At 37.3% G+C, this 15,250-nt stretch overlaps 1 protein-coding gene across 6 annotated transcripts in view; it reads left to right on the forward strand.

The window, feature by feature from the left end:
- The window catches only part of TTLL11 (tubulin tyrosine ligase like 11), a 113,482-nt gene that overhangs the window by 37,477 nt on the left and 60,755 nt on the right, over positions 1–15,250 (forward strand). For all 6 annotated transcript variants that reach the window (XR_010918585.1, XM_067541758.1, XM_067541760.1 and 3 more), the window contains 2 exons: positions 54–149; positions 674–792. Coding sequence is in view for 5 of the 6 variants with exons in the window: in XM_067541758.1 (XP_067397859.1) it covers positions 54–149; positions 674–792 (215 nt within the window). In the remaining variant the exon portion in view is untranslated. The remainder of the gene's footprint in view (positions 1–53; positions 150–673; positions 793–15,250) is intronic.

The following is a 15,250-nucleotide window of genomic DNA, read 5'->3' on the forward strand; positions in this document are numbered from 1 at the left end:
TTCTAAAAGAAATCGCAGAGAGTGAAAGTAATGTTGTGTTGCGTTATGCACAGATTTTAGGATTTGACATTCTCCTAATGAAAAATTTGAAGCCTGTGTTACTTGAAGTAAATGCAAATCCCAGCATGAGAATAGAACATGAACAAGAGGTAAGACTTTCCAACCTGACATGATATTAGAATGTAATTGTTTGGGGGTTGGTTTTTTTGGTCTTTTTGCGGTTTTGAAAGATGGAAGCTGTCTGCTAACATGAAACCTGTAAGGCTTTTTGTAATTTCCAGCTTTGCAATCATTGCTAATCTGATACTCTTGAAACATGACTTATTGGAATTGTGAGAGCTCTCCATCATCTTTGTCCGAAATGTATTTATTCAACATCCCCTGCAGTTGATTTAATATATTTAGGTGAATACTAACCATTTTTTCATGTTTGTGTATATAAATGGTAACACGGATGGCAATGATCTTTTTTCAATTTATTTAGGTGACTTTACTAAAATTTCCATAGTATCATTTTGAATGTGTTAAAAGATAATTTTTATTCTTTATTGAAGTGTTCTATACTCTGTCATTGTATATTTAATACCTATGGGATATGAATAAGACTTGAGCTGCTATGTAATAAATAAGCAGCAGTTCTACACTGAACAACTGTATCCTTTACAAATTAAAGCTTTCTCCAGGGGTGTTTGAAAATGTCCCGAGCCCCGTTGATGAAGAAATAAAAGTAGCTGTTATCAGAGATACACTTCGTCTAATGGACCCGCACAAAAAGAAGAAAAAAGATAACCAGTAAGTATATTGACTTAACTTTTTTGTTTGTCAGTAGTGCCTGTCAGTAATCCTAAAAGTAACGCTAAAAACCTTTTGGGTTTTAAAATTGCTTTCAGAATTGTTCATACTTTCCTAAAAACTAGAATGTGGTCTAATGAGATCAGCTCTAACTATCTGTGCATAGCTCCTTATTGCATACTCATCTTGGAAGTATTTGAGCACTTTTATTCTAATAACGATCCAACATTAGCACCAATGATCTAGTAAACCATGCTTACTTTTTTCTAAATTTGGTTCCCAGGCATCATTTTCAATTCACAAAGTCAGGAAATACAATTTTGTATATTCATTTGTTTTGAAAGTCACACAATGCTCTGTTGCTGAATTACTTGCCCCGTCTGAGATGAAATATGTAGAAATTGCATTTAAAAATTACTCCCTCGTTCTGTGATAATAAACATAATCGTTCTAAGGACAAAAGAAAAATTCAGAAGTTAAAACAAGTGTGCCTCTGAAAGAACTTGCAATGCACATAAAATTGTTAAAAGTCACAGAACATTTATAGAACACATATCTTCACCATGATATTGAATATAAAAATATTTGTACGCTTCTCTGTTGCCCTGAAGGATTCCAGAGCACATCACAAAAAATAGACAAACAGCACCACTGAAATGCTGTCACTTCTGCATGTAGGTTGGCAGCCAACTAGTGCACATCACATTGCTCAACAGCAAGAGGAAGAGAAACTTTATCCAAGGGGGCAGAGACAAACCCCCTGTTTAACTAACAGGGTCATTGGATCTTTAATGTCCATGAAGTCCTCAGTTTTTCACGTCTCCTGTTTTTGGTAGGTCCAGGAGGTGCATGATTATTTATAAGTAGAATTTGTTTTCACTTTTTTTTCCAGCTGTATGTGGTAATCTGCTATCAAGTCAGCCTATATTTATACATCTATTTACTATTTAAAGTAGGAGCTGATCTGGCAGTGAGACTTTATATTGGAGGAACAGTAATGCAGCCTGCACAGAAGTGCCTATGATGGGACAAGATTAAAAAGAGAAAGCAGAAATGCTTTCTGTTTTAATGGAACACCTTGTTTTTAAGCAATTCTTTGGAGCCAAGAAAGGGGGAAATGGTGTTTCACTAAGGAACCTTTGCCTGTGGGTCTGTCTCTTCTCTAAAATGTCTGCCTTTTTCTCCTCTTGTCACTTAGCACTAAGCTTAAATCAATTATTTGTATTCTATGATGATTTCAAGGACAGATTTGCTATCCTTGTATTGAAAGAAAGAGCAGGAAAAGCAGAGTTGTGTATATGTCATTTTTTTATATACAGTGGGTAAGTTTTATATTCTGCTTGCTAAGGAGCATGCAATCAAGGCATGATTTTTGATAAAATCAGCTAAATTCTTTCAAATGCAATGTTTTTACATTTATTTGTTGCAGCAGCCAGTATACAGGCTGATTGATTACCTAGCAATCTTTCTCTGATCCTAACTAGATTTAATGTTAACCCTTAGTAAGAGTGCTTCAACACTGAGCTGAAAAATAGATCTTATTATCTATTTCTGTAATTAAGTCATGTCTGCTTTATATTTATTCAGCCATTATCCCATTCATTCATTAACTGTATTTAAGTATGGGATGCAAGGTGCAACATATGGTTACAAATAAGGAAGTTAGTAAAGTATTCCAGTATGTGCTTGGAATGCTCACCCAACTGAACATCTTTTGTGGCACGTTTTCACTGCAAAATAATTGATAATAGGGTTATCCTGTGATGAGATAAACTTCAGTCTCATCACAGCATGAATTCATCAGTGACATAGCTTTCTCAGGGTAATCTGGTTACAGATGATCTTGTTACTGGGTATCTTGGTATCATCAGCACAAGACAGCCCTGTTCATTGCTTCTCAGAGAGGTTTTTCCCATGTCTGAGCTGCATTCTTAGTATGTGTTATATATTTGTGTGGATGGATAGCAATTCAGGTGTGACAGCTCCCCTTGAATCAAGATAAGATTTATCCCTCCTCTTTGTAAATACCTTCTGTGACATTGGCCTCCAGGGAAGTCATGCTGAGATAGCTTAAACAGGGCAAACTGCAAAGAATGGTGCAGGTGGTTTTTCTTCCATAAGATATACCAAGCCAGCAACAAACAGGTTCTGATGACCTCACTGGTCATTCAGTAGACAAAACACAGTTCCCTTAAAACTATCCAGCCCTTTGGCTAGCCCCCAGACAGCCAAGTCAGATATGATGGGGTTTCCTGAAAATCTTTGTCCATCATATGTAAAAAAAAGTTCTATCAATCCCAATGGATCGGACACATTGCCAGACAGGTCAATTCATAGTTCAGATCTTACCCAAAATACACGCTTAAAGCCAGTGCTTATTAACTAAACTAACATTTATTTTAAAAAAAGGAAAGAGAGTAATGGTTAAAAGGTCAGTATACATACACAGATGAAATTAAAGCTCTTAGGTCAGTTTCAAAGTAGAGATGATAACTGAATTGCAAAGTTCTTAAATTGCAGTCTCTGAAATTACCCAAACAGCTTGGGGTCATTAGTCCTTGTTTAGAGCTTTTTTGTTAGAAATCCAGTCCAGAGAAATTAAGACTAAATAGTCCATGTGCAGAGTTTGTTAAATTCTCCCATGAGAATTAGCAGGGTGATTCCAGGCTGGTGCTGGGGTCTCAATCTTGCGATACAAACTTTCCCTGACGAGCTTGGACAGATTTGAAGTAAAAAGGATTAGTCCACTAGAGTCTTTTATAGATCCATGCAGCCTGACCGATATTTTCTTGACAGTAGGTGCCTCCTTGAACAATTAATAGATGATTACTTCAGACTCTGAAGTATCGTCTCCTATGTCCTGTATACACTGGTAACTAGTTACATTTACAGGTATTTACTACTTAAACTTTAAAGAGAAATACAAACAATAGTATTGTTATATTCAAAGTTCCATCTAAATGTTTATATGTTTCTTTTGAACTCTTAATCAATAGAACAGTGATAGACAGGAAAGTAGTTTATCTACATTGCTAACCTCTAATAAGAGATGCATAAACAACATCAAACAACTACCAACAATACACTTGCATATCAAAGTTAGTCTACTTATAAGGAATGACCCTCACCACCATTGTATTTTCCTATAATATATCTTGAAAAGTCAGAGTTGGGCCATGCAACTTGCAAAGTTGCTTGGCTTTTTTAGGCCTAGCGTCAGACCTTCCCTTGTACTGATGATCGCGTGTCACTTCCAGAGTGCCTCTTCCAGGAGGATTCACTCAAGGGTTGAGACTTTCACTGAAAATGTGTAACGAGGGTTAATTTTGTGTAAAGTCTACAAAAGCTTTTGGAGTCAGGTGCTAGTATGTATGAACAAAATCAGTTGCCCAGCGGGGAAATGGGTAGTCATTAAAATTGGACCAGAATTGTACTTGAAACCTTTAGGGGACTTTAAGGTGGTTGGTTGGATGGAGATTCTCATGGGACATATGGGCCTTAGTGCAAACTTCACTATGTGCCAAAGGTTCTGATCACCTATACCAAGTTGATACTAATGTAATGACATTGAGCTGGTGCAAAACTTTAGTGCAATAGGACTCCAGCACTAACTGCCTCTGGGTTGTTTTCTTAGTAAATATTTTACAGCGTTTTCATATTGTATCTCTCCTCTCTCACCTTTTTCAGTTGGATTTCAATTAGTACTAAAATGTGCCTCTGTTTCCCCTTTCCACACACATTCCTTCTGTGTAAGGGTCCAGTATAAAAAATATAGTTAAATAATCAGTTAAAGTCACAGAAGACTAAGCAATAGTATCCATTGCACTAATACTGCTATTCCAGTTCTTATTGACTGCATGGTTATATCTGAATGAGGCCCATTAAGGCCAGGAAAATAACATAAAGAAGTCCTGTTTTGAAAGCCAATCATGCATTGAACATCTTCCAGTTTATTTTTAGAGATAAGTTGCTAATGGGCATTGATTTAAATAAAGTTTAGCAGTGTATGTAACGCTCTATTTGAACACGTGGGGAAAATTTGAGAGAGAAATCACAAGCTGCAAACGAACTACATGTTAGACAGGTGACTATTCTGCTTTGGGGATGGATTTGATTTCCCTCTAATTATCTTCTAGATTAAAATAAATGAAGCATCAAAATGAAAGTGAGTTTTAGAAATCATCCAAAAGCACTTCATTATCAGGGAAAATTAATAGGTCAGAAATATTCTGTAGTTAAATTTTTTCTTTAGTTTTTACTCTTTATGGAGCTTTGGTTTCCCCCCCATGAAGTGATATATTACATTGAAGTGCGAGTTAAGCAGAATCAAAGCAGTGCAATTATTATGCTGTACATCTGATTTTCTCCACCCACATTCAAAGCCTTCAGATCCACTAAGAGACCATAATTATTTTGGCAATGCCAATAATTAGTAATTGAAAATCGTCAGTGATACAGAGCAGTTCAAGTGAGTACACTAAATGCATCTGTGGACTGTGGGTTTGCTACGTATACTGAATTTAGCGTTTGTTTAGCATTATAGTCCTTTACAGTCTTAGCCTTGACCCTGCAAATACTTATGCATCTGCCTAATTTTTATGTGTGAAAGTAGCCCCACTGATTTCAGTGGGACCACTCGTACTTAAAATGATGTATGTGCATAGTGTTTGCATGATCGGAAGCTCTGCATTATGCTAACTAATAGGGAATAGAGTTCTTTTAGTGTAGTATTGGGGGAGGGCCTGTGATGCCCAATGATGTGAGGTTCACAGTGGCAAAATCAAGTGGAAGGTAGGAGCAGAACCAGCATGGTATTTTCCCTTGCTTTCCCCCAAACCCGTGGAAGCCCCTTCATATCAAAACCATGGAAATGGGCTATGAGTATTTGGGAGGTATGTCCTGAGCGGGAAAGGAGACATGCCATTGCCACTGTTTGCAATATGTCCCTGTCTAGCACTGGCAGATACCCTTGAAGAAGTTAATGCTCTTTGCTTCATTAACGTCCTCCTTGTATCTGTATCCTCTTTAAGGGCCAGATGCATGCAGAGGAACAAATCATAGCAAAATCCCTGAGAGAGATTTGTTTGATGGGGGAGAGAGGAATCAGTACACTGGTCTAAGTGTGCAAAACCCACAAGGTTGGAACACCCTATTTCTTTGAATCCCTAATATCTTCAGGTTTGGGAGTTTATGCCTCTTGCCTGGAAACCAAAACCCTCCTCATCCCGCTGAGGAGAATTCAGAGGCAACTCCATGAGGTTCGTCTAAGGAAGTTTCCTTCAGTATATACCCTATAATGTGGGCCAGCATCTGCAGTTTTTTGCTCAGTAGTCCACAGACAAGAGGCTAGGATAGCTCTTATGAGAACTAAAGCAAAAGGCAGCTGACCAAACATACATTTTCCTTTTTTGCTCTCCTTTTCAAAAATATGTCCAACTAAAACAATGCATTGTTAAAGGCTACAGGAAAATCCTCCTCTTAGACACTATCAGATACATTTCCAAGAGCCAAAATTTAGGTTTTCTTCTTGCCCTAGCTTTGATTTCCAGACCTAATTCTCCTTTCTTTAGGCATTCTTAATTCAGAACTGGAGGTTCAGTCACAATTAATAAAAATAAATAAATAAAACATTAATGAAGCCACTGTCTAGTGAGTTTCATTTTGTGCTGTAGTATTGTTTTCATAGATATTAAGACCTGAAAGGACCGTTATGATCATTAGACTGATTTGATCTGCTGCAGAACATCAGCCATAGAATCTTACCCAATAATTTTGACATCAAGCCCAATAGCTTGGGGTCAGGTTTGTTCCTTGGAGAGGCTGTATTTGGAACTCCTAATAAATCTGTTGAATAACATCATTGGAAACTTGTCTGTTTTCTTGCAGCATAACTATTTACTGATTGAATGACCAACACATACACTGTCCTAATTTCTGATTTGAACCTTTATACACGTTTGATTTCAGAACTACCTCATAAAGTTGTGTGTTTTCCAGGTTTCATTTATTAAGCAGCAACTGTAGTTATTTTGTTCCCAAACTTAAAATATGCTGAGAACATTAATCTCAGCACCATTAATAGCCAGTATTCTACCATTAACAGCCAGTATTCTCATGAGTGTATTTTCTTATCAAGATGAAGGGGAGTTGAATGTAAAAATAAATAAATAAGACATATGTCCCTCTTGGAGGTCCTGGTTAGCTTATAGAGGCATCGTCTAGAGTGATACCCTTGTGATGTAGTATTAGTCCTTTATATCTTGTGATATAAAACACATCCTACTATATTACAATGTTTGCTACAGTTAAATTTGCTCTGAGTTTGCTCTTTGTGGTTCACATGTATTTCATAACCTTATTGAGATGGAGTGAGTGATTTGATCTAAAGGAAATTTTGCACAATTCAGTAGATGATCTAATGATGCTAAGCAATATTGAAGTAAATCAACTTCATTCATGTAAACAGCAGTTTAATTAAGATAATCACTGAAGCAAATCATTGTTCAGATTGTGCTTCCAATTGAAAATCTGTTTTAAAAGATTTCACAAAACTTTTTATTTTTTCTTACCTAATTTTAAGCATTTGTGGCAGCAGTAGTAAAAGATTTAAATTAAAATGTTTAATAACCATTTCTTAACTGCAAGCAATTTATTCCTCTTCAGAAGAACTTTGGACTTAAGGAAGAGAGAGTATTCTTTTAGCAGACTTTAACTTAACTGTGGATAGCATACTCTGCATATTCTCAGTCAGCTGCAGATTGCTTAATTGGTGTTTAATTGGTAGCCATGTATATCATTTAGAGTGTGTATCCTCTAAATATCTTTTGAAAATCATTCATATTATCTTAGCTTCTTCCTTCCAGCACTGATGATTTGCTTCCCTGTCCTGTCAAAAGGAAATGTTTGAGTCTTGGCTTATTAATGCTAACTAGCCTGGAGAAAATAAGAGAATTGTTTTTCAGAAAATAGTTGCAGTTATAATAATCCATTGTTATAGTTATTGTTTAAATGTTGGTGCTTATTATGGGTCCCATTATGATCATTTGGATTTACATGTTTATCTTTGAATAAGCTGAATATTTCCTATATAGCTCAAGAGATTTACTAAGCATTCTGTACTTCTGACGTAGAAAACATGTAAGATGTAATGGCATGTAGGTTTTTAGAAGTGCGTTTTCACAATTATTTCATATTTATTGTTATTAAATAATAAATGTATTTATTATTAATAAATCAGTAGGTCATGGAATAATACCCTGTTCTCACTTAATAAAAGAGATGGAGGCGCAAATTCACAAGCAATATATGCCTTTTATTCTTCATTGAAGTCCCCTGTGATAATAGAAAAGAAACATTTTATGAGCCAAGTGGAATTTAATCTATGGCTGTTAAAAGATGATCAGTACATCATGTTTGCAAAAACAGGTGTTCATTATCTGGTGTGATCTTGCTGTTGTACTGTTCGTCTGTATTGCTTCTTAAGTGCTCATTTGCAGAACAGACAACTCCAGGGCTTTTCAGTTTTGAGTTCAGTCTTGAAATGTATTTGTGCTATTGTGGTTGATTTACTTTCTTGCAAGATATCTGGTGCTATGTGGCTGTAGCAAGTGACAGATGAGACTAACTATTCTTCTGCTCAGGAAGGTCCACAGTGGAGGGTGGGAGGTTCTAACAAATCTCTACAAGATCAGTGTGCAAGTATTAGCTGATACCACACTGTTCTGAGAGACCAGCTGTAATTCTAATTGGTGCCAAGATTTATTTTAACTGAGTGTAGCTAGGAAGCAAACTTCAGTTACGAACTTGTGGAGACTCCTGCATGGAAGAATAAGAAAACTAGTACTTGCTTTTCTTTTTTTCCAGTAGGACGGTCACACATCTGTCTCAATCTGTGCAACTTCTTCTGCTAATATGGGACAAAATTAGTGGCCTGTGGGTAGAGGAGAACATATGCTTTGCTGTGGATGAGTATGAAGGAATGAAATAACATTCTTTATATTCTTGTTCCCACTTTGCCAGTGATTGGCAGGTCTAATTCTGCCACTTGAGCTGCGAGCCATTATAAGAGAGCTGTGAGCCTTCCTACTAAAGGAATTTTTTTGTAATATGCTTAGATACATTTTTCTATTTTGGATACTTAACACTTTGTCCCAGTTCTCATTTCTACCGCTGCTGCTGCTGGTAATGCTTAGATGCTGAGGATCAAAAAGGTCTCTGGTATTTCATTTACATTTTAAAGAAAAACCAGTAGATCTTCTAGACTGCTGCATTTGGTTTTCCAAATGCTTTTTATTCAGCTTCACACCTTCCCCTCCCCAGTGCTCCCAAATCTTGTTTACAGCGAATACAGAAATATGGAATGTGTAATTGTTGCTGAAGATTTAGGAAAGTGAAATCAGTCATTCTTGCCATTGATTACTGTTTTATCTCATTGTACCTATTTCTGAGATTATGATTGTAACAGGGTGGCTGCCACCTGAGAGCCTCCTCCTGGCCAGGGGTACCCTGCTTCTGTGTTCCCCTTCTTCAGGGATCCTTAAACAAAAATCCACGCAGTTTTGATCATCCAGTCACAACTGTTCTTGGCATCTGCTTTCTTTGTGTTAATAAAGTTCCAAAAAGCAACCACAAAGCCCAACCTTCCATTCAGCCTTAACTGGGCACAGCCTCTCCTCCCTGGACAGATGCCAGGGTGGGCCTGCCTTCTTTGCTTCTTCCAAAGGAAAAACAAAACTTTCAACCTGGTCTTCTTCCTCACCCCTGTGACAAGGGCTATATGACATGGGTGGGTTTAATAGATCACTCTCTGTGCATAAATGTGTGGAGAAGGTGGATGATAGAATACTGGTTTTACAGCTGTCACTGATGAGAAACTTTATGTCCTTACTTGTTCTGCAGTTCAATTGTAAATTTGTTTATTTTAGTGGCTGTTTATGTGGGTAACTGTATTATTGTCTGCAGTGATTTTATCTTTATGATTCCCAGTGTCTTCCTTTTCACATATTTTATTTTGCAGTCTGTTTGGTGCTCACAAGAATAAAGGAGAAACACTGCCTAAAGGCAGGCATGGTGGGGGGAGTAGGGGAGGTAGGGTCTTAAACTTTCCTAATCAACACCATTGCTAGTGGATCTAAATCTTAACTGGCAGTTTTTCCTCTCCTGTTATTTCAGTGCACGCAAAGCCTGACATACTGCAGTTCCTGTGATTCCAGTCTGAGTTCCCCCACAGCTCTCAGAGTGCCTTGAATCCTGACATGCAGCACTTTCTCTTCTAGTCCTAGACTTCTCCTGTGCAGAGGAAGTTGAATTATGCAGTGATTTTGTGATGTTCTTAAAGAGGGACTGAGCAGAGACTCTCACAGCCCTTTCTCATTTATTCCTAATTTAAGATATGGCACTCAGAAGTGAAATGCTTGTACACTTACTCATCTTACTGTCGAACTCATCTCGTTTTTCATTTTTAAAGATTCATTTAAACATGTTGGTCTTTGTCACAAAGGATGCATTTTGTCCATATCAATGAATACTGGTGCATTTCTGTTGTCACCTGATATTTTTACCCATTGCACTGCTAGCTTCTTCAGAGGGCAATCTACCAGCCAGGAAGGAAAGTGGAAACTGAATTAATTTAAAAACTGTGCTGTTATCACTGCATCCAACTTTCTAAAATGTAACTGTTTTTACGTCTACACAACTGGAAGCTCTCACAAATCTCTGTATAGACATCACAAGATACACACTCAATAAATTAATTTATGGGGAGAAGTCATTAGTGGGAATACAACACAGGCCACCAGCAAGCACAAACAAAAGCGCTGCTGTGATGCTGTAAGAGCAGCTGTACTTGTTTGAGACAATAAAACCTTAGACAAGTGCACATTGCTTAATGTTCGCTTTCATTGGAATTCTAAGTTATTTTTTCATAGAGAAATCATGAATCAAGTCCACCAGTCAGATGTTCAGAGCATGGTTCTTTCAGTCCACATCTGGCTTTAACTTTACATGTGGGCCCTAGAACCCCAGTCTGCTCCTTTTATCTGCAACCTCCAGTTTTTCCTTTGTGCTCTTGACATGTTCCACTCTCCTAACCCTCTAGTAGACCACATCCTCTAAAACCGTTACAATGCTAGCCGGTGAATCGGTCTACAAAGGGACTGGTGCAACAGAATCTTATCTAGATCAAAATCTGTGGCCTAGATCTGGTTTGTGGTTTTGTGTACTTGTGTACTTGCAGGACCATTCAGTCAAACCCACTACTTAAAGGCATTCTCTCCATTCCTACAGACAGCAGTACTGGTTGAACGCTGAGCTTATCTACTATAGGTTTCATAAAGCCAACAAGCTACTCTTCACTGCTGCCTGAGCTGTTTTTTTAACCCCTGTTAATAATTAGTTTTTCTCCCTTCAAGGAATACTCCACCTCATCTCCAAAGAAAATAACCCTGTCAGTATAAATGGATTTTACAGTTAGGGAGCTGGGCAGGATATGAAAACCATGCTGTGAACACAACGAAATGAAATAAGAGGGAGAAAATTAGCAGTCACTGTATACAGCTGAGATCATTTAAAACTGAAATCCCCTTGAGCGTGTACTGTGAAGCCATAGTGTGCTAGTACTTCCTGTTAGACCCTATTGTTATGCTGGAATTAAAAATAGAGGTAATACAAATTTAATGTTTTGGATCAATGTAAAATATGGAAGTAAAGGTATAAATTAAAAAATAATGGGTCTGACTCACCACTGCTTTACTTCGTTTCTGTGCTGGTGTGATTCCATTAGAATTGGAGCAACACAGTGGTGAATTAACCTAGTGTTCAAAAAGTAGAAGTCCTAATGTTAGGATCCACCTTATGGGAGCTTATTATGCTGATTGGCAAATCTTTAAATATTCAGTATGATTTAAGGGGGAGGATTAAGACTTTTTGATATGTTTATAAGAGTTCTCAAAATTAAACTCTAGGTTAGCTTACATCTGTACCATAATTTGATTTATCTTTAATTATAATGTTTGAGCATCAGTTTTTGACATAAAATAATGACATTAATTATAGTGTGTTGCTGAGTTAAAGATATGAAATTGTAAAAGGTATATTATTATTTTGCTACTATTAATTGGCCTATTTACAGTGTAGCATGATACCAACTTAAATCAACGTTGGCACATTTCTTTTCAATTTTTTTTGCTTCTTCATTAACTGGGGAAAGGGCTGAGTTTGCATGCCCTACTCAGAAAAGCTTTTCTGGCATAAAATTACATTTTGGGCCCATTATCAGAGATAAATCATTTCAAGCAAGTTACCTGCATGAACCCATCTTAATAAAGCAAAAGCTATATAATAGTTGCAATGACCTAACGAGATTTGGATTGAAGTCTGAAGCTATTCTGTGAGCAGCTGTGCCTTTTGATGTCAGAGATTTGCACTAGCTCCCAGTAGTTCAATGGATGGGACCTCATCACTGATGGTCACAGAAATAATCCCTACACCTATTGTGTTAAACACACCCTGTCATGGCTTGTTGCTGTATTAGACAGGCACTGCTGCAGTCGAACTGTGTTATAGATCAAAAAAGACCTTGCTTCCAGATGCTTCATTCTGACTTCCTGCATCCTCAGATTCAGTCAATCTCTGTTTGGTTTTCCATGTTGCTGTTTCTCAAATAGTACTCCTCCCTTCAGCTAATACTGCCCTGTTACAAAATTCGGTACTACTCTGTTTTAGTTGATGGTCACTGAATACTGTGCTGCTCAATACCCAGTCTACTTCATTGCAATAGACCATTAAATATTCATCCTTTGTTTCTTCTGCATCCATGAAGGCCAGGAGTTATAGAACTATACAGGAGTGTGCATTTTCACATCCCACTCCATGTAAGTTTCCTCAAGGGTAGTTTTCTAGCTCATCAAGACAATTCCTGATAAGTGCATTGCTTCATATCCGTGTGCAGTCCTTGCTTTGCGATGTCCTCACCTCTGCAGCCATATGTACTTAGCTGCTACTTCCTTTTTCTTGTTACTATCAATTTTCTACATTCACATTCATTCTTCTGTTCTTCTTTTACCACTCATATGATCTTGGAGTTTTTGTTGCTGATGTTAGATTCCCCTGTTCTGCTATCAGAACTCACATTTTTAGCTATGGTACTGGCAGCAATTAGAGTCATCATGTCTATACTCTGTTTAGAGCCTTCAGCAGACACAGCCAAGAGTCAGATGTGTCATCTTCTCTATTTCTGCTTCTTGGTCCCGTACTGACTGTTGGATGGCCTATTACAGGGACAGGTGGATTCCTTTTTCTGTTTCAAACTGACCCTTGCTCTTAATCCTCACAGAAATCTTTGTTCTCTTGTTTTTCTTTAGAAAACTGGTCAGGTTTCTAGCTACTCAAGTGCTTCTCAAGGAATTCCTGCCCTCCAGCTCTCCATTCCAAACCATATTTCTGCTTTAAAGTGGACAAAACACATCCATGTTGCTCTTTTGACATTGGACTCTTTAAGCCTTTAATTTTAATGTCTCACTGTTTTTGTACATTCATCTAAATGTGACCCAGTTTTCTGTCCAGGAACACTCTGGCATACACTTCCATGGGTACGCTGAGCAGACCCTTTCTCTTCCCTTGTTTTTGCCTTCATCAGTTAATATGCCAACTTCAGTATCATTCCTTCTCTGTTTCCTTTGCCCATTCAGTCAACTTCTGAGTTAGCCATATGGAGGGGAACATTCACAAGTGACCTTTTGTCTCAGAGTATCTTGAAGCAAATCGGTGAAATCTGTTACCTTGTCTTTCTGTACTGTACAGAGACTGTGATGATGGGTAACTTAAAAATTATTTCAATTAATGCTTGAGCAGTATTAGCCTGAATTATTGTGTTTAAAAGGATGTGAAGCAAATCTTGTAGAGGCCTGGGTACCATCTTTTTCCAGTATTGCTTCTCCATTCTTATTCATACTTCAGTCTTGACAGCCTTTTTTCCAGGCTCCCATTGATTTATTACAGATTTAATATAGTTCCCTTATTACAAACGCCTCCAAGTTTAAGAATTTGTGAAATGGAGGAGGAACAAATGATGCTGGTGGTGGGCATGGTGGTAAGGGATTGTTTTACAATGGATTGGAAAGCCAATTGAGGGAAAAGGCTGCTACAACAAGTACTGCAGTCTTTACTTAAAAAGTACAGCAAATAATTTGTACATGACCTAGGACCAAATGTAATGTGGAGAAGAAGAGATCTGCTAATATATATGGATTGTTTTATTTATTATAGGCATTTAGCTCACATTTAATCTGTCATGTTTTAATTGACAAAAAATTACAGTTCAATTAGACACACCTGGACAGTAATAGATTTGTGTCTTCAAAAATAAATAACTATATCCCTGGCATTGATATATATTCAATAATCCACATAAATGCTTTCCTCTATCAAACCATCATAGGTAATTTAAAAAGAGGAAGAGTGGTTTTGTGATTAAGACACTAGACTGGACTCAGGAGAAGCAAGTTCAATTTCCATCTCTGTCACAGGCTTCCTGTGTGACAGCAAAATCATTTAATTTCTCTGTGCCTCAGTTCTACAATGTGTAGTGGGGATAATAATGCTTTCCACCCTTTCTCTTGTCTGGTTAGATTGTAAGCTTTTCAGGGTGCAGACTCTCTCTCATTCAATGTATATACTGGTCCTAGCAGAATGGAGCCCAATCTCAGTTTAGGTGCTACTGTACTGCAAATAGTAATTAATAATTATTAATAACCTTGCACTGTTACTAATTTTGCAGTAAAACTTAAAATTTTCCAGAAAGGAAAGCATAAGGTGAGACTGTGCTATTTTGTTGTTGTCCTCCACGATATCTACTAACCATTCACAGGCATATTTACATTTTTGCCATCTTAGCAGTGGTAACTGATTTGTTTGCACTTTATATCCACTCCTTTTTTGTTCTATACTTACTGTATACCATCCCTGTAATCAACCCTTTGTAAAACAACACCCTGACCTTTCATTAAATCTGTACCTTATGCACCATTTTGAGCACATTTTCATCTTGACATTACAATAAAACACAGGCGTTTTCTCCTCAGAGTTATCCACACAAAACTTAGTGAGGTTGTTTTTGAAATTTCATTCTCATTTTGACTGTTCTTTATTTAGGAAGTCAGAGATCTAATGAAATGTGCACTAAATTGCTGTATTGCTATAATAATTTAGGATTATGACTGTTTGTCTTAATTCTCACCATTACATAAACTGCTGCTATCCACAATCCACTTTCCCTCAAGGTTTTCTGTGTACATCCACTCATATGCAGTGTTCTGAAAATGTATTTCTTCATTTTAAAGTCCTAACATTAACTCCTGCTTTTAGACAGAGAGTGAATTCAGTTTTATTTTGAATCTCTGAAATTACCCCACGTTGAGGGACAGCTGGAAGCGCCTAGAACATACCAAGCAAGCAAGACAAT

The sequence above is a fragment of the Emydura macquarii genome, unplaced genomic scaffold, assembly GCF_026122565.2.
Source record: "Emydura macquarii macquarii isolate MOO-44397 ecotype Brisbane River unplaced genomic scaffold, CSIRO-AGI_Emac_v2 contig_691, whole genome shotgun sequence".
Lineage (NCBI taxonomy): Eukaryota > Metazoa > Chordata > Testudines > Chelidae > Emydura > Emydura macquarii.